General features: G+C 48.6%; 1 protein-coding gene across 1 annotated transcript; it reads left to right on the top strand.

Moving 5' to 3' along the window:
* The first annotated feature begins 6139 nt into the window (after positions 1-6139).
* SOX21 (SRY-box transcription factor 21) lies at positions 6140-8618 on the top strand. Its single transcript, XM_054719887.1, has one exon. The coding sequence runs from the start codon at positions 7384-7386 to the stop codon at positions 8212-8214; it is 831 nt and encodes a 276-aa protein (XP_054575862.1). The 5' UTR covers positions 6140-7383; the 3' UTR covers positions 8215-8618.
* The last annotated feature ends 14172 nt before the right edge of the window (positions 8619-22790 follow it).

The raw sequence follows: 22790 nt of genomic DNA, 5'->3' as shown, positions 1-22790 counted from the left end.
TACGATCTGTCCCCCACCCTTTCAACATAATTCCATTTTGTGGATGCCGTTTCCTTGTCTTCAAAACAACATTGTTAATGACTGCATAGTTCTCCAGCTTGTGGATTTGGTGGACATGCTATGATTTTTTTTTTTCCTTTGTCAAATGTTAATTGAGCATAATGGTTTGGGTCGATTTCTGGGTTCTCAGTTCTGTTCCATTGGTCTATATGTCCGTTCTTGTGCCAGTACCAGGCAGTTTTGAGAAGCGTGGCTTGGTAATATAGCTTGATATCTGGTATTGTGGTCCCTCCAAATTTATTCTTCTTTCTCAGGATTGCTGTGGCTATTCGGGGTCTTTTTTTATTCCAGATGAATTTTTGGAGAGTTTGTTCTAGATCTTTGAAGTATGCTGTTGGTATTTTAATGGGGATTACATTGAATCTGTAGATTGCTTTGGGTAGTATGGACATTTTAATGATGTTGATTCTACCAATCCATGAACATGGTATATTCTTCCATTTGTTTATGTCTTCCTCTATCTCTTTTTTCAATGTCTGTAGTTTTCTGAGTACAGGTCTTTTACCTCCTTAGTTAAGTTTATTTCTAGGTATCTTAATTTTTTTGGTGCAATGGTAAGTGGGATTTTTTTTTCGTTTCTCTTTCTGTGAGTTCATTATTGTTGTATAAAAAGGCCATAGATTTCTGAGTGTTAATTTTGTATCCCTGCTACATTGCCAAATTCATTTATTAAGTCTAATAGTTTTTTTATGGAGTCTTTGGGGTTTTCTATGTATAGTATCATGTCATCTGCTAATAAGGACAGTTTTTACTTCTTTTTTTCCAATTTGGATACCTTTTATTTCTCCTTCTTGTCTGATTGCTATGTCTAGCACTTCCAGTACTATATCAAACAGGAGTGGTGAAAGTGGACACCCCTGTCTTGTTCCCATTCTCAGGGGAAATGAGTTTAGTTTTTGCCCATTGAGTATGATGTTGGCTGTAGGTTTGTCATATAAGACTTTTCTTATGTTGAGGTATGATCCCTCTATTCCCACTTTTCAGCAGGTTTTACTTTGGGTGGTAGATTCATAGGTACTTGTCACATTATTAAATAAATAAATAGACCATTGATGGAGCAATTGTGAGAGTGCATCATGAATCAGGCATTGTGCACTTGGAGTTTACAAAAGAAAGGTAGAAAAAAATCAATGAAGGAGGGAAGGAAAGAGAGGAGAGGTGGGATGGACAACTAGGGGTGAGGGAACACAAAGACTGAGATTAGATATCATTGTTATGAGATTTCCTTTTAGCAGCACCTGGCTATCAGAGAAAGGGTAGGAACTGGGTTCATTCAGGGCTGGCAATTGTTCAGTGTTTGCAGTGGGAGGCCCACAGCATGAGGCACAGTGGGTTGCAGCTGAGACCAAATCTGTGCTGACAACCCCGCGAGCTGGGGCAGTCTGGCTGTGGAGCAGCCAAACCAGGACTTTGAGAGACTATCTCTGGTGATTGGGGAGTTGTTGTTGTGGGTTTGGAACGCATTATTGGAGAGATTGCCACTGGGCACTCCCTCAGAGAGGGGGCGGGGCATGGAGTGAGTCACAGAAGGCTCGAGGAAGTAGGTGGAATTGAAGATCTGAGCCAGGAAGGGGCTGAGCCTTCCACAGGGACTCAGAGTGGAGACGGTGAAGAACATCAGCTTGATTCAGATCCCACTTCTTCCACTTTTGGTTGTGACTTTGGGCAAGTTCTTTATTCATCTGCTCCAAGGCTCACTTCCCTGATTGCAAATTGGGTAACTCTTACCTCATAGAGTTTTCCTAAAAATTAAATAAGATAATGTATGTAAAAGATATGGTATCTTAAGGACTCAAATGTTGGCTCTAAAACAACCAATCTGCTTAGCAAATGAGTTCAAAAGCAGACCCATCCTTAGAGAGAAGCTGAATCTGAGTGGCAGGAGCACACAGGGCAGAGCAATCTGGAATCTGGAAGGGAGGGCAGCCGGACAGAAGGACACGGTAAAGCCGGAAGCATGGCTTATTTACCACCCTGCTGGAATAAATACCGCAGGGGTACTCCCTCTTCCACATTTGCTCTTGCTCAAAAGCAAAAAGAGCATATGTGGTGATGAAATGTACAAGTAACCCTACTGCACCAGAATCCAGTCTCATTTGAATACTATGGATTGGAGGGTTTTTCATTACACAGGCCACATGATATGATGACTGTCCAACCCTCCTCATTCATTTCTGTGTTTGCTCAAGGCTAGCTTCCTTCCACTTAAAAAGGCAGTCATCCCGGGAGAAATAAATCTCTCCATTGCTTTTATGGCATTCTTGGGATCTGAAATCAGTACTTTGTGAAGTTATCTGTCTTGGATTATCTGTATTGTCTTTTTTTTCCCTTAGGTGTCTTTGGGCGGGGGGTGGGGGGTTGGGGGGGAAGAAAGGGGAAGTGAGATGTAGTTTTTTACTTTGTTTTTCTTGCTCTGTCATCTAAGTAAAGCTCCTTTTCAAACTGTTAGCCTGTGTGAAGACATCACTGCAAAAAAGGAATGAGAAAAGTTGTCTCTATAATTGATCTGGAAACTCTCAGTTTCCAAGTACTGTATGGCCAGAGCAGTGAGAATAAAGGGACAGAAATCTCATAAAGATGAAAATATAGCAGTAAAAGGCCACTTGTGCAGCTGTTCTCTCCTGCCATGACTGTCTGATTCAACTCCTCTTCCCCTCCCTCTGGCTTTATGTGGACCATGGGTTGGGATTTTTCCCCTTTGGGGGGCTGGCTGATAGGAGTGTGGCTGATGAGAATAGAACTAGGGAGCTGGAGTAGAACTAGAGAACTGAGACAACAGCCTAAGGTTGGCTTTTGTCACAGTTTGCTCATTTCCTTCTTAACAGGACTAACAGGCTGTATTACCTTTCCATTCAGGTATGAAAGCTTATGAATTCTTTCATTGTGTTTGCTTACGACCACAGCCCCAAAGTTATCTAACTATAGTTGCCTACTCTCAGTGTTCCAGGTGTGATGACTTGGCCTCCGCATTTTGAAGATATCACCTCTGCTGCCCAGTCCCTTCGTGTGGTTTACCACCTCCACGGTTCCAGAAAAATATGATGGTGAGCCATCTGGGTGAAAATCCAGTGAGAAAGTGGAGCCAGAGAGGTTGGAGGACAATGATTTCCTTCACTCTGATCCCGTCTTCCTTTGGGAACGAAATATCCTCCCCTCCTTTATAAAAGAGAAAGAGGGAAAGAAAGAGAAAGCCAGTCAGACTGGTATTGCCAAGGCATTTTTTTTATTCCCCAACAACTTCATTGCTGCCTCCTAGTGAAAGTTTTAGAATTGAAAAAAAGACCATTTACTGGGGAGGATTTTGGGATTGGGGGGAAGAAACTGAATTTGCACAGACTCACAAACTCTTTCTGAGAGTGTCTCTGTCAGTTTCTGATTGGATATATTTGTGAGCACAGGTGTATTACTGTGGCCACAAGGAAAATACAGAACCCATGCAGACTCTACTGATCAAGGTACACTTTTCTGTGGGAGCTCACAATCAAGAGTTGCCAAAAAAAAAAAGCCCAACAAACATAGTTCTCTTTCAATTTATTTTTCTTTTACTATTCACTCACACAGAGTATTCTCTTTCCCATATCTTGGTATTTTTCACCTTTAGGTAAAAAATGTATAAGAACAAAAGTATAATATTACATTTATTAAAACATAAAATCTGTGGAAATCTATTTGGGTGCATAAAAAAGAGAAGGCATGGAACTTACTTTGTGGAAAGCTCAAGCAGACTCAGGCGAGAGGCGTGAGGTTGGTCCATGACAGCATTGCCCGCTGCCTTCCTTTCATGCACAGCTTCCTGTGAGGACCTTGCCTTGGTTGGCAAGAGTTTAGGCCAAGAATATTGATCCCCTAAAAACTGAAATCAAAAACCAAATCTCCTCTGTTTTGATATGTGTGCAATTTTATTTGGTGAACAGACAAACAAGCAGACCAACAGCCATTTTCTTTTTAGGTATGAAAAGCACCTTTGTTTTGCACAGGTTAACATTCTTGGACTTAAGAACTTTGAAATTTTGTTTATTTAATATCACTGAACAGGCGATATTGCACAATTTACAAAACTACCAAGGAAGCATATGTGTTTTATTTTTATACAATATTGCACTGATAAGCATACATTTCAATCACATATACAAACCTTTCTTTCCATTGTAATAATGCATTGCAATATATTTTTTTAACTTACACTTGAAAGGAGTATATTATAATTTAACTACCCAATATAAAATATCTTTTCTCAGTCCTTATCCTTTTGTATATGTCAAGATAGTTTTTATGATTAGACTCAACTGTGTTCACAATGTTTAGTGACTAACAGTGTTTCATATCTTGCATCTCCATGCATATGTTCTTTGTATAACAGTGGATCATATTTTGTCTCAAAACTACTATACAAGTTAGTAGGTTACAAGCTCAGAGCGGATAATTTTGTAGTTTATCATCACAAAACAGTATATTTCATATTCTAGTCAGTGTCATTACACCTGCTAGTGTTTTAATGTTGCTCCACCGAGTCTGTGAATGACAGTGTGTCTTTAGAGAGCCTGTAAAGGAATATGGTTCTAGAGAAATCATTCCAATTGTTGTAGCAATTACAAGGGCATAACTAATACAAACTAAACATTTGTAAATGGGGTAGCTTAAGAAAAATACAGACTCCTACACATTTCACTGCTGATTTCCATGTCTAAATTAAAGCAACAATCTCTATTCTATTTATCAGAATGAGCAATGAAACAAGCCCACCTCTAAAAAGAACTGTTTTTAAGTCCATAATTTCAATCGATGCTCTGGGTCTGTGTGTGTTTGTGTATGATCTGAACATATATCACAGGGAAGACGTGAAGAGTTAATCACTTACAGAACTTCCTACTGGCTGGCACACACCACACGGCTAGGCAAAAGCCAAGCTGCCAAAGAAAGAAGGCAAGCAAGTTCTCCCTGAAGGGCAGGACACCTTATGAATGAAACTCCCAGACTGATCATGTTATAAGTATGCTGCAGTGTACCAAGAAGTGAGAAAAAATATGCAAACAAAATCATGCTGTTTGGTGTTTGCATCATGTCAACTATAAAGAAAAAAAACTGCTCTTAAGAAAAGTGTGTGTAACAACATAGAAATATTCCAGAATGTCGTGTTTCACTTTTTTTCTTTTATAGAGAAACATTTTATATTTCCTTTTTATTTTGAACGCCTTCACCCACACTCTGCATTTAAGTGAGATACTGTAAGCTAACTGTACCTTAAAGAAATCAGCATATAGATGGCTCTGACGACCAGAATAGACACAAAACAAAACACCCAGAATTTTTAAAAAGCTGAACAGTCAGCCAAGGATGCCTAAAAGGTTGCCAAGAGCATGCTCAGTCCCTCCTCAGTTATTTTTCACATTACTACCTCTGACTGCGTGCATCACCGGTGCAAGAAAATGCGGGAAGCATCTGTTCCAAGTAACATCTGAGCATCCAATGAAAATGAACACATTCTTGCTAGGAAAAGTCTCCAAAATCTTCTAGGGTGCATCCACGAGACTCTCCCTGGTGCGCTCCTCCTTGCTCCGGGCAGAGGATCCCAGAGCATCCACCGGTGCTGCTCCGGCTGGCCAGGGTAGCAGGGAGGACTCCAGGGGTGGCCAACGCCAAACAGCGCGCAGACTCCGCGGTGCATCCCGGCTCTCCACTCGCCTAATGCAACTCCCAAGTGAAAAGGGGTGGGAGGAGGAGTAAGGAGGAGGGAGGAGGAGGGGGAGGTAAAAGGGCTCCTGTTTAATTCGAGGTCCTGGGGGTGAGGGAGCGGGAGGAGGCTCCTCTGGTCCCTCCTCCCTCCTGGAGTCCTGGGCTCCACCTCCTCCACATGCCCCCAGATATACACACTCTCGGCCGCGGCCGGACATGCACACCCAGCGCCGGCTCCGGGCGCGAGCGCACGCAGGTAGCCACACTCACCTGAGCTGGTGCCCGGGGCTCCTGCCGCCTCGGGAGCTGCGGCGGAGCGGCGGCCGCGGCCGGGGCCGGGGCCGGGAAGGGGCCCACGGTGCCGCGGCAGTCAGGGAAGCGGGCACAGCCCCAGCGCGGATCTACGAACTGAGGTGACGGCGCGGTTTCCTTCAATCCCCTCCTCCAGCACCTTGGCCTCGGCGCCTGCCGGGTTCTGGCCAGAGAGCCCTGGAAAGAGGGGCCCCCGGCTCGGCGCACACGCGGGAGCCCACGGCGAGGCCAGCGCGCCGGCGCGCGAAACTTGGGCGAAGTTAGTTGTTGCAAGTGGCCGGCGGAGACCCAGAGGAGCGAGGTGGGGACTGGGGACGCGGCCGGTGCCGGGCCAGCCGCGCCGAGGCAGCGCCGCCCGCCACGCTCAGCGCTCTCCGAGATCCCCAGTCGGCCGGCGCGCCCGGAGGGGCTCGGAGCTAGCGGAGCCGGCATGGCCCCGGGTACTGGGAGACGCGGCGCCTCGGCTAGTCCGGAGGATTTCCTCTGAGGCCCGGGGACCCCCAACCTTGATCAAGCCACATCCTACCTCCTTCTCCGACCCGCCGCTGGAGAGGAAGACCCGCGAGGCAGGTGCTGGGGGCGCAGACAGTGCCCCCCTTCCACAAAACCCAGCCTATTGGTGGGGGGAGGGAGTGGGAGGGCCCCATCAGCGCGCCCTGCCCGGAGTCAGGAAGACCGGCTGGAGCTGCTGTGTTTGTATCAATACCCATTGCTGCACTGTTTTTCGCGTGGCGCGCCCGGACCCTCCTCCGCCTCCCCCTCCTCTTCCTCCTCCGGGGCCACCTCTGCTCCTCCTCCCCCACCCCCATCTGCTACTGTCAAATGAGAAAGTCACCGAGATCCCAAACACTCCAGCCACCGAGAGCCCCCTTTGGCACTTGGCAGCGCGCGGCGACTGGCCTCCCGGCTCAACTTGGTGGAACCTCCGCGACGCAACTTTCCTCCGGGCGGCTGTGCATTTGAGAGAGGAAAGACTGAGCAGGGGCTGAGCTCTGCCGGGCAGAGACTACCTGCAGGGAGTTCGCGAGAAAACGCCACCGGAGGGGAAGGACAAAAAGAAAGCAGAGAGCAAACTGCCACCGTGGGGTGGGGGCACCGCCTGAAAGTTACCGTGCTCCGGAGAGTCCCCCCCCCCCCCCCCCCGCCCGAGCGCTCAGCCAGAGAGAGCAGGGCAGCCTGAGAGGCGGCGCGGCCCTGGGCTGGTCCCCCGGCCCCCTCCTCCCGGGCGGGAGCGCCGGCGGGCCGAGCGTGTCCCCGCGGGCAGCCAACATTGATTTCCTCCGGGCCAAGGGCGACGGCCCGGGCGGCGGCGGGCTGCAGCCGCGGCACGGCGAGAGCATGTCCAAGCCGGTGGACCACGTCAAGCGGCCCATGAACGCTTTCATGGTGTGGTCGCGGGCTCAGAGGCGCAAAATGGCCCAGGAAAACCCCAAGATGCACAACTCGGAGATCAGCAAGCGCCTGGGAGCCGAGTGGAAGCTGCTCACGGAGTCGGAGAAAAGGCCGTTCATCGACGAGGCGAAGCGCCTGCGCGCCATGCACATGAAGGAGCACCCCGACTACAAGTACCGGCCGCGGCGCAAGCCCAAGACGCTGCTCAAGAAGGACAAGTTCGCCTTTCCGGTGCCCTACGGTCTGGGCGGCGTGGCCGACGCCGAGCACCCGGCGCTCAAGGCGGGCGCCGGGCTGCACGCGGGCGCGGGCGGCGGCCTGGTGCCCGAGTCGCTGCTCGCCAACCCGGAGAAGGCGGCCGCCGCGGCCGCCGCCGCCGCCGCCCGCGTCTTCTTCCCGCAGTCGGCCGCCGCCGCCGCCGCAGCAGCGGCCGCCGCCGCCGCAGGCAGCCCCTACTCCCTGCTCGACCTGGGCTCCAAGATGGCAGAGATCTCCTCGTCGTCGTCCGGCCTCCCGTACGCGTCGTCGCTGGGCTACCCGACCACGGGCGCGGGCGCCTTCCACGGCGCGGCGGCGGCGGCTGCAGCGGCCGCCGCGGCCGCCGGGGGGCACACGCACTCGCACCCCAGCCCGGGCAACCCGGGCTACATGATCCCGTGCAACTGCAGCGCCTGGCCCAGCCCCGGGCTGCAGCCGCCGCTCGCCTACATCCTGCTGCCGGGCATGGGCAAGCCTCAGCTGGACCCTTACCCCGCGGCCTACGCCGCCGCGCTATGACCCCGCGGGGCCACCCTGCGAGGTTCGGTGTGCACACGTGTACATATGTATAGGTACGAGCTCTGCGGCCGCCCGGTGCGCCCTTCCGCCACGGGGGACCTCGGGTTGTTTGTACATAGGATGTATAGGTGCCAGGCAGGGGCAGAGATGCCAGTCGGGGCGCGAGTGCGCGTGTGAATTCGCAGGATCATTTCGGAACCGCACTTCGGCAGCCCGCTTTAAAGTGGGCCGTGGCATTCCGGCAGCAGTTGGCGCGTTTGTTTTGCACTTCGGAACCTGTTGCGTTTGGGCCCATAGAGGTGGAGGAGTAACTTTTTTGACATGTTGGGCACTCCAGTTTTGTTTGTTGGAAGTTTATTGTCGGTTTCATTTTTGTTTCTCATTATCTTTCTTTTTTCTTTTTTTTTTTCTCACTCCTGGTCTGTGTTGCATGCACACTGTTCAAATGTTAGGTCTGAAATGGCTGACACAAGGGAAAACCAAGATCGATGCTATTCGTTTCTTTGGAGCGGGATGGTTCTGAGCAACCTTGCTCCCTATTTGTACTATTTGAACTTTGCCAATCTCTGCTCTCTCAAGCAGAAACCCCAGACCCGATCCATTCTTGACCAGTGACCAGCTCGAATCTGGCCTTTTTGTATGGGAGATGATCGCGGTTTCTTAGGCCATATGCAAATCAGAGCAAAAGCGCTTTCTCAAGAGCAAGGAATGCAAACAAGAAATATGTGTGAGGTTGAAAAGTTGTCAATTGGATCTTCCCCCTTACATAAAAACAAAACAGGTAGAAATCACCCTGAGTCCACTCACTTGGATTTCTGACACAGTTTCTAGACAGCGTAAAGGCCCTGTTTCTATTTTCCCCTGTGGCTGAGATTGTAAATGTGTACATGTTCGTGAAAACATTAAGTCTGAGAATGTGTTATTTGCGTTGCCCTAAATTTGAGTCGATTTTAGACTCTAAAGCATTTTGAGCAAGTATCAAAATTAACTTTTAAAAATTGCGGTACTATTTTAGAATCACAATGTTACCTAAGGTTAAATCAGACTTTTTTTTTTTGTCTGAGTGGTAAATATATATTTATTATTTAGCAAAACTGAAAAAAAAAAAACCCACAGAATTGTTTTGACAGATGTCTCTCGTTGTCAGCCAGCGTTTCTCCACCAACTTGAACCGTTTAAATGTGTTTTGGAGTTCCCTCCCTAATTAGCTTATTTTTTAGATCATCTGCAATTCATTTGCAATTTATGATAAAACACATTTTAGAGAAAAGAGCCTTCCTCAATTATAGCTTTTGTGTTCTTTTTAAATGTATATATTTTGACTAATGTTTGTGAATGAAGTTGGCTAACATGTATTTAGTTTCATTTTGGCTTTATGTAATATACAGTTTTTAAAAGTTTAAGTATTGGTTTTAACCTTTATGTGTAAATGGTTTTCTTGTGTGATCTTCTAATTTAATATTAGACATCTAAACTATATCTGTAAATTAGAATCCGACTATCACTCTGTTCATTTTTTGAACAAAGAGTTTAAATAAAGCCTGAACCAGGGAAAAGAGAAAATCCTCTATTTCTTGTTGAGTTCCTAACAAGATTTTTATCTGAATTGCCCTTACGTGCCTGGTCCAGGTGAAGTGTAAGGTATCCTCCAAAGGCAGCCTTTGTTTCACTTTTGAATAGATTTACTAGGAAATCTAAATCAAGCCATTGTTATTCAGAGCCAAAAACCTGATTTATCACATTTTTAATCGTGAATAGGAAAAGAAGATTTAAAAACCCAAGTAGTTGTATTATCTTGGGGGGGGACAAAAAAAGGGCATTCATGAACCAGTAGAACAGAGCCCATTGAAAACATCCAGACCGTTCAAAGCATTTCACTAGTTTCCAGTAACATTTTAAGAGGGGAAAGTTGCCTGACCACTTTATCTTGTTAGGAGGAGAGCCCCGCCACTTAAATCAGTGTAATTTGTTCACGTATCTTTGGCCTATACCTTATTTACACCTTAAGATTTTATTTGGAAGAATTATCACAGCTAACAACAACATACAACTTTTGGCCTCTCTAGGGCTTTATTTTGTCATGCTAATGGCATTTAAATGCAAGTATAGCACATTCTAATGGAGAGGGTTGAATTTCCAGATCTAGACAAGTTTCCACTGGAAAACGTTTGAAATCACAAAGGATTTTAATTTTAGAGAAGAGATTATAAGGCACCAGGAAGAATATCAGAGAAAAAAATTAATTAATCAAGGGAGATCTTTATTTTCCTCCCACGAAGTAGAAATTCTCAAGGCACAATACTCAACTAGTTTTAAACTCCTTCCCCATTGACAGAGACCATCTCTTGAGCTGCACGTCTTTATAAGCAACCCAACTCTTTAAAGTCATTGTTTTCCCCCAATGGAATGATATTTTAAAAACCATGAAAAGTTTTGGAAATGTGAGAAATAGGCTCTGCTGGTTTGACCCTGATTCCACTAATTAAAACGATCCCTCTCCTGTTATTCCCCGAGCTCTTTGCAATATTATAAGTTAATTCATATGGTTCTGAGCGATTATGCAAAACTAATTTGGACTGTCCAGGGGTAATTATCCCTGACACGGTTAATTAAATCCTTTCAAGCCTTCGTCTTTGCCTTTTGTAGCAGCCCATCACTTCTCAACACGGAACTTCCTGCGGCTCTCTGGAAATCACCCCAGCCCTAAATCTTAGTTACCTCCCCGAGACTTGCAGCTCGGGCCCCACCGGCCGAAGATTCCCCGCCCCCTGCCACCCCCCTCCCCTTTTCCCAAAGAACTGCGCTTTCTGGGAGCCACGCTCTGGAGTATTGAATGAGGAGAGGACTAGAAAGATCGGGAAGGGGAGGAGGGAGGATGCCTGGGGTGAGCGCGCAGGGTCACACAGCCAACAGATTGTGCGGCAGTTTGAGTACGTCCACGGGCCCACAGGGGGTGACTAGTTTATCACTCCTCCGTCTTCAATGGCCTTGCTAACCGGTTGCGCCGGGAGAAAGCCAGACTGTGCGATAGTAAGGGGAGCGACCCCGGGACCAGAGGAAGGTGGAGAGGGCCCGGTGTGTGTTTAAGAGTCTGAAAGTGACCCCCAGATAACAGCGCTGGGACTCAGCCAAGAGCTGCTGCAAATCGAGATCTATCTCCACCGAGGCATCTCTCTACCTCTCTGCCTCCTTCCTTGCCTCCCTCCCCTTCCTTCTGTTTGTTCTCCTTGCCTTGTCGCTTCTTTTTTTACGGTTTAAAAAAGCCACGACATGTCTTGGGTAGTCACGGCTGCCTAAGGGCTTTAAACAAGTCTCACAGGCGAGGGGCCAGGCGTTGTTGCCTTTCAGTTTTGCGCAAACAGGTGGAATTGTCCTGCTCGAGCTCTAAGGACCGGAGCTGGGGGACCCGGCCGTTCGAGGGATGGCTTCGGGGAGCAGTGGAGTCACTCGGTTTGACCATTTCCAACTCCCTCGCCTCCAAAATTGGAACAAAACAGCGCGGATCTCTCTCTCCCTCTCTCCCTCTCTTGGCGGGGGGCTGCCTCTGCGAAGGGCGCAGGAGATGGAGAGGAGAATCCACCGTCTTCCCAGAGCGCCGTGCCAGCCAATCAGAGCGCGGCTCGGGCGGGCGCTCCCCGCCGCCACCGCCGCACCCTCGCGGCCAGTGAAGTTCCCTGCAACTCGCCCGCCCGGAGTGTCCGCGTCTTTCTTGCGCCCACTGCCCGGTGGAGGCAGGGAAAGCGCCGCCGTCCAAACTTTATTAATCTCCCCCGCGTTCTTTCTCCCTCAGCCCAGTGCATCTCAAAGGTCAGCCCTCTTCTTTTAAAAGACTGATATTATTAATTCACTGACAACCCCCACCCATTTCTTTTTCTTCTCTTGCAGGGGGGGAAACGGGGCGGGGGGAATAGTGAAAAGAGCTTTTTTTTTTTAATCTTTTTTTTTTTTTTTTTTTGTCCTTCAGTGGGAGCGTTTAGACAGTCGAGGAGGTTTTGTCCGGGAACAAAACGCAGGGTTGGGAGGTTTTGTGAGAGTGTTGTTTGTTGAAGTGGAGCTAAGAAAAAGCGGCGGCTTTCTCCTCATTGTGAAGAAACCAATCAGTGGTATTTGGAAAACTGTTAGCATTGTGCACTTCTTCTGTGTCCATTGTGAGGCGTTTCTTTTCACAAGGTTTTTTTTTCAGCCGATCCAGCTGGCCGGAATGAATAGCGGTGCAATGTGTACACGCTTTGTCCCTCCGGCCTTCAAGTAGCCCCCATTGAATAGACTAAGTTGACACTGCGTGACAGTGAAACAACATAATAAAAAATACATGAGCCCCTGAATAGGAGCAGGCGCATAAATAAATAAAATGGGTGACCAAAACTGGATAAACTGAATGACAAAACGGTGAAAGGGGAACAAAAAGATATTTAACACGCTAGATTAGCATTAGAATGCGATCTACAAGGCAGAACAATTGATGAATAGGTTTACCGGCCAAGAAAGAAATGGACTAAATGCCCTTTGAATAGATATGCTTTTTGCAAGGGCTTTGAATAGATATGCTTTTTGCAAGGGCTGAATGGGAAAAGGTAAAGATGAAGCTATGCAAATGAGCAGGGAACTTTTTATATATGTTCTTGAAACACACACATTGCGGGAGAAGAGTGCCGCTCGGATGTTTATAGAAGCAATAATTGCCGTTATTAGCATTGTCTGCAGCAGATAGAAGCTGAACAGGTTGGGATAATGTAGGGTAGCAGTAATTCTTCCTCTAATTAATGGTCCTTTGCTACTTGAAAAAAGAAAAAAGGAAAGGAGAAGTAAAAGTTATGCAGAAGTTACATTTTCTTGGGTCCCTTCGCCCAGCATTGGAATCTGTGGAGCAGCAAGGCTGGCAATTCCAAGAGGCAAACTGACCTTAAAACAGGCCAGGGAGCCAATCCTAGGCTCGGGGGCTGAGGCCTGATTTCCATTTATGCTGCGTTTTTTGAGAGTCTAGTACAGTGTCTGGTACATGCCAGGTGCTGAATGAATAGTTGTGGAATGAATGAATGAATGAATGAATGAATAGAAATTTAAGGGGGGAACCCCTCCATCCGTGGGGGAGGGGGAATACCAAGACCAGCTTTTGTTTTTCGATGTCCCCACTCCTCATCCAGGGGAGCAGTCCCGGCGGGAAGGTCACCACCACCTTTCTCAGGGCTTTGCCCACACCTTTCCTGGGCCACACGAAAAGATGTGAAGACCAAACAAGTTAGGAGCAACCACTGCTCTCCCCATGCCATCTCTGTCTTCACCCCCAATCTATCCTAAAACCAGAGCTTGTGAGGAGCTAGGCCTGACTGCGTAGAAATATCTTACCCCCTTAAAGAATCAGAATACACTTAAAGCTTGTCTCTTTCTCTTGGGTTTCTTCCCGTGGCCCCCACCCCGCTGCCCTCCAGGCTGTAAGTCTTTCACTGAACCCCACGGGCTGAACTGCCTGCAGAGGCCAGGCGCTAACCCGAGAGCTGGGCCGTCCTCCGGGTCCCGGCGCTGTCCTGGAGGCGGGCGTCCGTAAGGACCTTTGCAGCCAACGGTATCAGCTGGTTTATTTTCGACGGTTAACCACCAGGCCTGCCAGGATGCTGGCCACCCCAGTCGTCAAACTTTCCAGTCTTTAGTGCTGCCCCTAACTTAAATAATGTAAAGTATAGCCGGCCCAGCCGACGTCTCTGCGAATGCGCGGGGGCTCGGAGGGCACTGAGCCCAACTCTCCCGACCTCCCGATGGCCCGCGGGAAACTGAATTTTGAGTAGCAGTGACAACTTCTTTTGAATTGTTGTAACAAAAGGGAGGTGGGGGGAAATCCCAAACTCTCAAAGCAAGGTTCCTTTTTTTTTTTCTTCTTTCTTTCTTTTTGAAAGAAGCAATTGAACCTTACCAAGCGATTGGGGCTGTGCAGAAACATCACAGATTTTAAAGTGTAACCTGAGACATCAGGGTTCAGCTTCCTTGAAAACATGCAAATTCCTAGAAATTGACGAATCTGAGAAACTAGTGGAAAAAAAAAAAAAACTCGTTGGGAGTCACTTTGAGGAGATGAAACTCACAGCGATTTGGGGTGACGGGTGTGGATAGGCAGCGACCTGTTGGATTGGGTTTCCAGGTTCAAGGTGGCCTCTGGGCCTTTGGAGACCGCCTCAGCGCCGAGTAGGGAAATGGTACCCGAAGGGCAAAGAGCTCGACGCCTTTGCTTTTGTGACCCCTCCTCTCCCCCCCCCTCGCTCACACACACACACACACACACACACACACACCCCCCCCCCCCGTTCCCCCGCCAGCCCCTCACTGCAGGCTTTGTCAGGTAAACTCCATCACCCTTGCCGCAGCCGCCCCATCATTCACACTTGACTGGAGGAAATAAAAACGGCTTTGGTTTTTTAATTCCCTTTGAAAATGTCTCCACCTGATTTCTACGTCCTCTGGGCTCCTCGCTTGGTTGGGGGAGGGGTTATTTAGGGACTTTTTGACAAACAGCAGAAGTTTAGGTTCTAACTGTAAACACCCCGTTGCTCTCCTTGAATATATTTATTATCGTATTAGCTGAGGACTTGAAGACGCACGGCCTATTACTTATTTCGAGCCTCTAGGCAAAGAATTCTCCTACTGAGATCGACCAGTGGAACCAGATTTCTTAAGGGAAATTACGAGGACGTCTTCAGACTGTCTTCACAGAATGATGTTACTGGATTGACAATTTCACTTGGGCACGCTCCTCCCTAACCATCCAACCCCCACCGTTTTATTTCGGGATCACCCCAAGGTAATTAGCCATTCGCGGAAAGCTCGAAATCCTGAAAGGAAGAGGGGCAGCCTAGGATAACAGAGACGAAGTGAGACTTTTCAGATCGGCTGGCTCCACTGGGGCCACCTTTTCATAAGGTCAGGAAAGGAGCGAAGGGACTCTGGAGTGTGAGCGGTGGAAAGGGTAGGGAGGCAAGCTTCCTGGAATGCCACCTCTGTGACACCTGCAGGGAGCCCAGCTTGTCCTCCTAGAGTCCCCACAGGGACCACCCTGCGTTCAGGGGACCCTTTAGCACTTTCCTCATTTGCTTTACCGGTATGTCTTGTCCACATTCTCGTGCGCATGTGCATGGACACACACACACACACACACACACACACACACACACACGGCTAGGAGTGGACCTGATTTTATTATCACTATGTGCGGGACTTGGGGAGCATCCGTGATTCCGACAAACTGGATGCCCACTCGGGCATCAGGAATTGGGGGCAATTGTGTGGGATTAGGTATGCGCCAGACATGTGCATTCTGCCCCACAAGCGTTTAGGCACTCTCTCTCCCTGGCCCTCTCCCATTTAAGCTGCAGCTTTAGAAAGGTGTTTTACACTAAATGGTCGGAGTGGTGGCCTAGATGGTTTCACTGTGCCACACAGACCCGCCCAGTGAGCAGGAGAACCTGGGAGAGGAGATGGAGAACCTGGGAGAGGAGATGGAGAACCTCCTCAGGGAAGCAGGGAACCGTGGGTGCTGGGCGGGACGGAAGGGAGGGAGGATAAAAGAAAAAGAAAACCAGGACTAGAAACAGAATAGAACCGCGGCACAACAGACACTCACTCTTGCCTGCCTTCAGGTTCAACACCTGGGGAAGGGCAGAGGAGGGACGGGACAAGCAGGAGGAGGTTGAGGAGCCAGCCCGCCAGATTTCCCCCAACCCGGACTCCTCGGCAAAGCCCGTTCAGCTCTACCCGAGAGAAGAGACGATCCGGGTTGAGGAGGGGGGGGGGGGGGGTGTGGGAGGCGATCATCACGCGGGTTCTGGGAGGCTCCGCGTGGAACTGAAGGATTTGGAAGCGAGGGAGGGTCCTGAAAGTCTCCCTGCCAACCCTGGCGACGCCTCCCTCTGGGGTCCGGAGCTAAATTAGAAAGAGGAGTCTCTGACATCGGGGACAGCCCCCCCTCACACCGCCCCCCCACCCCCCAATTTAACCCCTGCACACCCACCGTGGAAAACAAGCTGCGCAGCCTGACACTTAAGATGATGATTCGTGGGGACCTGTTCAAGAAAAATTAAATCACACTTGTGATAGAACTTTGGAAGAGGGGGTCGGTGCCAGTGAGGGACTGGGAAGCTAAAAGTTCTTTTTCTTTCCCTGGAAATCTGCTCCAGCCACATCCGCGGGACGACCGGGAGCGCGTTCTCTGCTAATCGCCTAGTCCCCTTGGCAGCCGCCGCCGCCCTGGGGGCCGCTCGCCCAGCGTGCTGGCGGGGCCAGGGCGCCCCCTGCTTTGCCCCAGACCACGCTTTCCTTGCCCTTCTAGAGCCCGCGCGGCTGTTCTTCCTCTGCAGGGGTTTGGTTTTCTCCTGCAAACCTAGACTGGAGGAAGAGTTCGAGCGGCTGGTTAATGTGTATTCCAATGGCTGCTTCAGGCCGCGCGAATAGACACGAGCCCGCGGCGGCGGCCCGCACCCGCTCGCTCCCTTTCTCCTCTCCGGGGCGCGGGGAGCCGGAACGGGCGAGTCTCCCATTCCCGATACCGGCGGGGGCACGGGGTCGGCCGGAGCCAGCGGCAAACGCGCCCCACCTGGGCGCCCGAGCGCACGGATCCGCGCACACCGGCTCCCGCGGGTCTTTGGATACCGTGTCCTTCCCTTCTAGAAGCCTGCCTCGACTTCTGTAGCAGAGATGGAGACCTGAGGGCTCTCCTCACCCCCAAGGCTTGGGCGAGCGTTACCCGACAGGAGTCTCTGTGCAAAACTAGGGGGCCCTGAACGCGCCCTCCGGTGTGGCCGCGTGGAGGCCGTGACCTACCTGGGGGCGAGGGCGGGGGCAGGGGCGCGCACATCCAGCTGTGAATTCCAGGGAGGGGACCAGGCGTTTGTTTTCTGACATCTGCGGGCGGGCGGCCGCCGCAGGAAATAATTACCCACCCGTCACCTTTCCAAAGCCCCCGCCCCCGCCAGCTCGGAAAAGTTGCCCTTGGGCCTCTTTGTCTCCCTGGAGCCAGGGCGTCTTCGTCTTTGGACGCTGTGAAAAGTGGCAAAGCTGAGGGCCCACATCCGCCTCGGCAGCTTCACCGCCCGCCTCGCCCACCACTCTGTCTCCTCTCACGCACAGGGGCCGCAGCGCAGCCCCGGCTCGGAAGGAGGCAGAGGCTTTGGCGTGCTCTGGCTCAGGCTCTTGGGGACTAGCCCGGATCCAGGCCTCAGTGGGGCCTAAGGCTTCCCTCAAGCCTCAGACCCCCACGGCTGGGGAAATGCCAGAGCCCCATGTTGCACCCTGGGCTGCTATCTTTGCCCCCCACCTTGAGTGTAAGCAAAGTCGGTTCCACCCACCCAGGGCCGCCAGCTCAGGCCGGGCCGCAGAGGAATGCTTGGCACCGCACTGCTGAGCAGGGCGTTTCATTAGTTAGGATGAGCTCCAAACCCAGGGCGAACTCGCCCCTTGGAGCTGTGATATTTATATATATATATTTTAGAGAGGAAGGGAGAGGGAGAGAGATATGGAGACATCAATGATGAGAAAGAATCATTGAGCAGCTGCCTCTGCACACCCCACACTGGGGATCTAGCCCAATCCCCGGGCATATGCCCTGCCCAGGAATTGAATCGTGACCTCCTGGTTCTTAGGTCAAGGCTCAACAGCTGAGTCACTACAGACCAAAGGAAGGAACTTCCACAGTCTGAGCAACAGTAGGATTCCCCAGACATCCTTGAAAATCAAAACAGAAGCCCCCTTGATAATTTGTTTCTGGTGTCAGCCACTCTCCAAGTTGGAACCCATTTTATCGTGACTGCCAGCAGATGGGTCTGGGGAATGCTGTTAGTGAAGGAAAGAAAGTTTTTCTCACTTTTCTGCTTCAACAAAACAAACCACCAAATACCCTTTCCCCTTGAACTAAGAATGTTCAGTGGCAAAAGCTTCTGGCTTAATATGTTTGTTTTTTTAATATATTTTATTATTTTTTACAGAAAGGAAGGGAGAGGGATAGAGAGTTAGAAACATCGATGAGAGAGAAACATTGATCAGCCGCCTCCTGCACACCCCTTAATAGGGATGTGCCCGCAACCAAGGCACATGCCCCTGACCGGAATCGAACCCAGGACCCTTCAGTCCACAGGCCAACGCTCTATCCACTGAGCCAAACCGGTTTCGGCTTAATATGGGTTTTGAGAAGTGAAACCCATGCATAAAAACCCAACTGGTGAGCAGATTCCTTATACGAGGCCTCACCTTGTCTTCTCTCCTTGGTTTCATGTGGGTCTTCTGACATTTTCCTGAGCCCAGGTAAGTGACAGTGTTAGTAAACCTGGTGTGATGCTTTATATGCTTCACTGTTAAGGATTGGTGAGGGAAGAGAGCTGCCTTGTGCTGGCTGTGCTGAAGGAGAGGACAGAGGAACAGGGGAAGATGTGTCCCGCTTCTCATGGTATCTCATTCTCCAACATACTCAGTGGTAATGAGCAAATACCTTCACCTCCACCCCCACAGCTACCTACCTACTCACTTCTGGCTTCTGTGTGCCCACAAACACTGCCTTCTCTCCTGTGACTGCAGGCCCACAATGCTCCCAGCATGGGCCAGTCCCTCTGCATGGGCACTAGATCCCATCTCTTCTCTGGCAGGCAACCTCCATGATGGTCCCTAAAGATCCCCACCTGCTATTCATACCTAGCTACCATTCCATTCCTCTGCTCCCATTCACACTCAATTCATTGAATAACGAAAGATAGCTATAGTCTCCCCTTGAGTGTGAGCTAGACTACTGTGGTCGGCAAACCACGGCTCGCGAGCCACAAACGGCTCTTTGGCCCCTTGAGTGTGGCTCTTCCACAAAATACCACGGCCTGGGCGAGTCTATTTTGAAGAAGTGGTGTTAGAAGAAGTTTAAGTTTAAAAAATGTGGCTCTCAAAAGAAATTTCAATCGTTGTACTGTTGATATTTGGCTCTGTTGACTAATGAGTTTGCCGACCACTGGGCTAGACCTCATGACGTACGTCTAACAAATAGAATGGCAAGATGATAGGATGGCACTTCATGGCCTCCTTCTCTCTCTCAGCTCCTGCTCTCAGGGAAGCCAGCAGCTGCTTTGTGAGCTGCTCCATGGAGAGACTGTCATGGCAAGCAACGGATTCCTCCAGCCAGAGGCCAGCGATGACCTGACGCCTGCCACCAGGAGACTGAGTGCCGTGGAAGTGGATCCTCACCCAGCTGAGCCTGGAGATGATGGCAGCCCTGGCTGATACCTTGCTGGTAGCTTTGCGGGAGAGAGCCAGAGGACCTCGACAAGGCACCCCTGGACTTCTAACCCACAGAAATCATGTTTGTTGTTTCCAGTCATGAATTTTTGGGAGTGATCGGTTATGCAGCAAGAGATAACTAATTAAGCATGTGATCTACTTAAGGATGTGGCTCAAGAAAAATCTCTCCTCTTTTTTCTGCAATATAAAACTTTTTCTTCTTTAGTAAATAATTATGGTCAGCATTTAAAACATGCTATTCTTTCTTTCTTTCTTTTTTTTTTTTAAAAAAAGAAAGCTCTCATGACCCCATTTCCCCTTCCAGCTACCATTTCATTTCTCTGTTCCTGTTTACACTGAATTCATTAAGTAACAAAAGATATCTATAGTCTCTATCTCTAATTCCCTGTTTCTTCTCCTCTCTTAAACTCCCTCAAGTCAAGGTTGCTTCCTCCCTAAACACCACGCCACCAAAACCTACTCTGATCCAGGTCACCAATGACTTCTTAAATTGAGTGATCAGTGCTTACCTACCTTAATCTATAGCATTTGACTGAATTGATTACTCCATCCTGCTGGAAACTACTTGGCTGCCAGGTCACCACACTCACCAGGTTTTTCTGCTGTCCTATTGGATGCTCTTTACCATTCTCCCTTCCTGGTTCTACTTCTCTCCAGCCTCTTATCAAGTGTTATCAGAGAGATAGGAATTCATTCAATATCCTCTGCTATAAACGAATGTTCTTGTCACCCACCCCCAATTCAAAGGTTAAAGCCTAAAGCCCAGTGTGAAGGTGTTAGGAGTTGGGGTCTTTGGGAGATTATTAGGTCATGAGGATGGAGCCCTCATGAATGGGATTAGTGCCCCTGTTAAATAGACTCTGGACAGCTCCCTTGCCCCCTCCATCATTGTGTGAGGACACAGCAAGAAGACAGCCATCTGAGAATAAGGAAGCAGGCCCTCGCCAGATACTGAATCTTTTGGTGCCTTGATCTTGAACTTCCCAGCCTTCAGAACTGTCAGTAATAAACATGTTGTTTATAAGCCACCCAGCCTATCGTATTTTGTTATAGCAGCCCGAATGGACTAAGACATTCTCCAGGCTTCAAACAAGCTTCAATCATCATCATCTTTTTTTTTTTAATACTTTCTTTTTAAAATATATTTTATTGATTTTTTACAGAGAGGAAGGGAGAGGGATAGAAAGCTAGAAACATCGATCAGCTGCCTCCTGCACACCCCCTACCGGGGATATGCCCGCAACCAAGGTACATGCCCTTGACCGGAATCGAACCTGGGACCTTTCAGTCCGCAGACCAACACTCTATCCACTGAGCCAAACCGGCTTCGGCTTCAATCATCTTCTGATAGTACTATAACAGTTTCAGAAAGGAAACCATTATAATGTCCATTATATATCTACATAACTGACAATATAGATTTATCAGTCAGTATGAGCAAGAGTAAACTGAATAACATAAACCCTTAATCTCAGTGGCTTAACACAACCAACATTTATTTTCACTGCAACATGGGGGACTGTGTTCATTCCATCTTGACCTAAGTTTCTCTGACTGCCTCAGCAGCAGATACAGCATAATCACACATTGGCTCTTTAAGTTTCTCTCCAAAAATTATACAAATCCCTTCTCACATTTCTTTGGCTAAAGTAAGTCTCATAGCCAAACCAAAACTCAAGGAGGACATAGGAGAACATTCCTACCCCATGCCCAGAAGCTGGAGGGCAAGAACTATTTGATGAACTGCACTACTGACCACCTCAACAGACTTTATGTAAAACATCCTCAATCTTAAAAGAAAACATTTCCAACTGGGCTTCTTTGTATTAAGGGACAATGTTATCTGAAAGAAAATGTGACTAAGCCACCCCTGACTTAACCAGTGGTCTTTTTACCTTTCATAATTGGAAAGACTTCCCAGTGCTTTGCAGGTGCAGCCAAATTTGGGAAAGCCTTGTGATGCTTGCAGCCCTGCCTTTCATCTCAGCCTTTGATAAAATATGTCCATCTCCTCTCTGAATTCACAGCTTGCCAGGCAGTCTTGCTGCTAGGGATTTCTGGAAGGTCCATAACCACACCACAGGATGTGAAACTGTACTTCTGTGGGGCTTTAAATAATTTTTATTTCCCATACTTGTTGGGGGAGGGGGAACGGGAGGGAAGAAAAGCCAAACTGTAGCCCCAGCTTTTCCTTCCATCTTTTCAATCTTATATCTTTATTCTTTTTTTTAAAAAAAATTATTTTTTAATTTAAGTTCTTTATTGTTTAAAGTATTACATGTGTCTCTTTTTTCCCCCCATTGACCTCTCCCCGGTCACACACGGCCGTCCCCACCCCCAGCACACACAGGTCTCACTAACTGACCCTCTTTCGGGAAATTGTCTTGTAGTTCTCCACCTTTGTCCTCCCTCCAAAGTCCTATACATCTTTCAAAAATCTGTTCCGATCTCATCTTCTAGATCTCATATCCTGCCAACTTTTGATGCCACTTGCAAGTTTTCTTTCTCTTCTGTTTTTCAGTGTACTTTTGCTGTTCTTGTTTTTGTTCTATTAGGAACTTACTGGCTTAATTGAATTTAGTAACTGTATGTGTCTGTATGACACAATTGTGTGAAAAGCAGAGATGTCTTACTTATGGTGGTATATCAGTACAGTACCCTCTCCTTCCATCAGTGCCTGGCTCAGACTCTGGCCCAAAGCATATTTGGAATAACTTACTCTATTTTGTGTTGGAGCATCTTCTAACCCTTTTGGACCTACAAGCAATTGGAAACACTTCTAGCTTTAATCATTCTCAGCTTTCTCTTCCCTTCTGATCTTACAATGTGTATGTAGTCTCACTATGATCTCCTCAGTCAATTCAAATCTAAATGCCAGATCTACTTCAAAGAAGCCTAAATCTTAACACTTAAAGACTTAAATCAAAAATCCTCTGGGCTCATATCATTTCTTTCCTGTCTGTAGATATGTTAGGGACAAGAAAGGAATATTGAGGACTGGCTACGGTTGTGGGAAATATTGATCATGCTCTGTTAACCAAGATTGTCTTGTGTTGGTTAAAGAAAGGACATTCTGACCTGGCTGGGAGTTGTACGCCCTCAGGACCTGGGAGTCAACTTTGGACCTGGAAGTCAACCTTGGAATTCGGTCCTTTCTCATGGAAAGATTAACACCTTTGTTGCCCAAACAATGGAGTCCCACTCTAGCCTTAGACTTCCCTATACCTGTAATCCCTACTTCCCCACACGTATAATCCAATTTCCCTGTGTAATCTTTATAAGCAGCTGGCTTATGGGGGGCGGCAGAGCAGATTTTTGTG

Source organism: Eptesicus fuscus, chromosome 8 (genome assembly GCF_027574615.1).
Source record: "Eptesicus fuscus isolate TK198812 chromosome 8, DD_ASM_mEF_20220401, whole genome shotgun sequence".
Classification (NCBI taxonomy): Eukaryota; Metazoa; Chordata; class Mammalia; order Chiroptera; family Vespertilionidae; genus Eptesicus; species Eptesicus fuscus.
The sequence above is the reverse complement of the archived record's forward strand: the minus strand, read 5'-3'. Positions and strand labels throughout refer to the sequence as shown.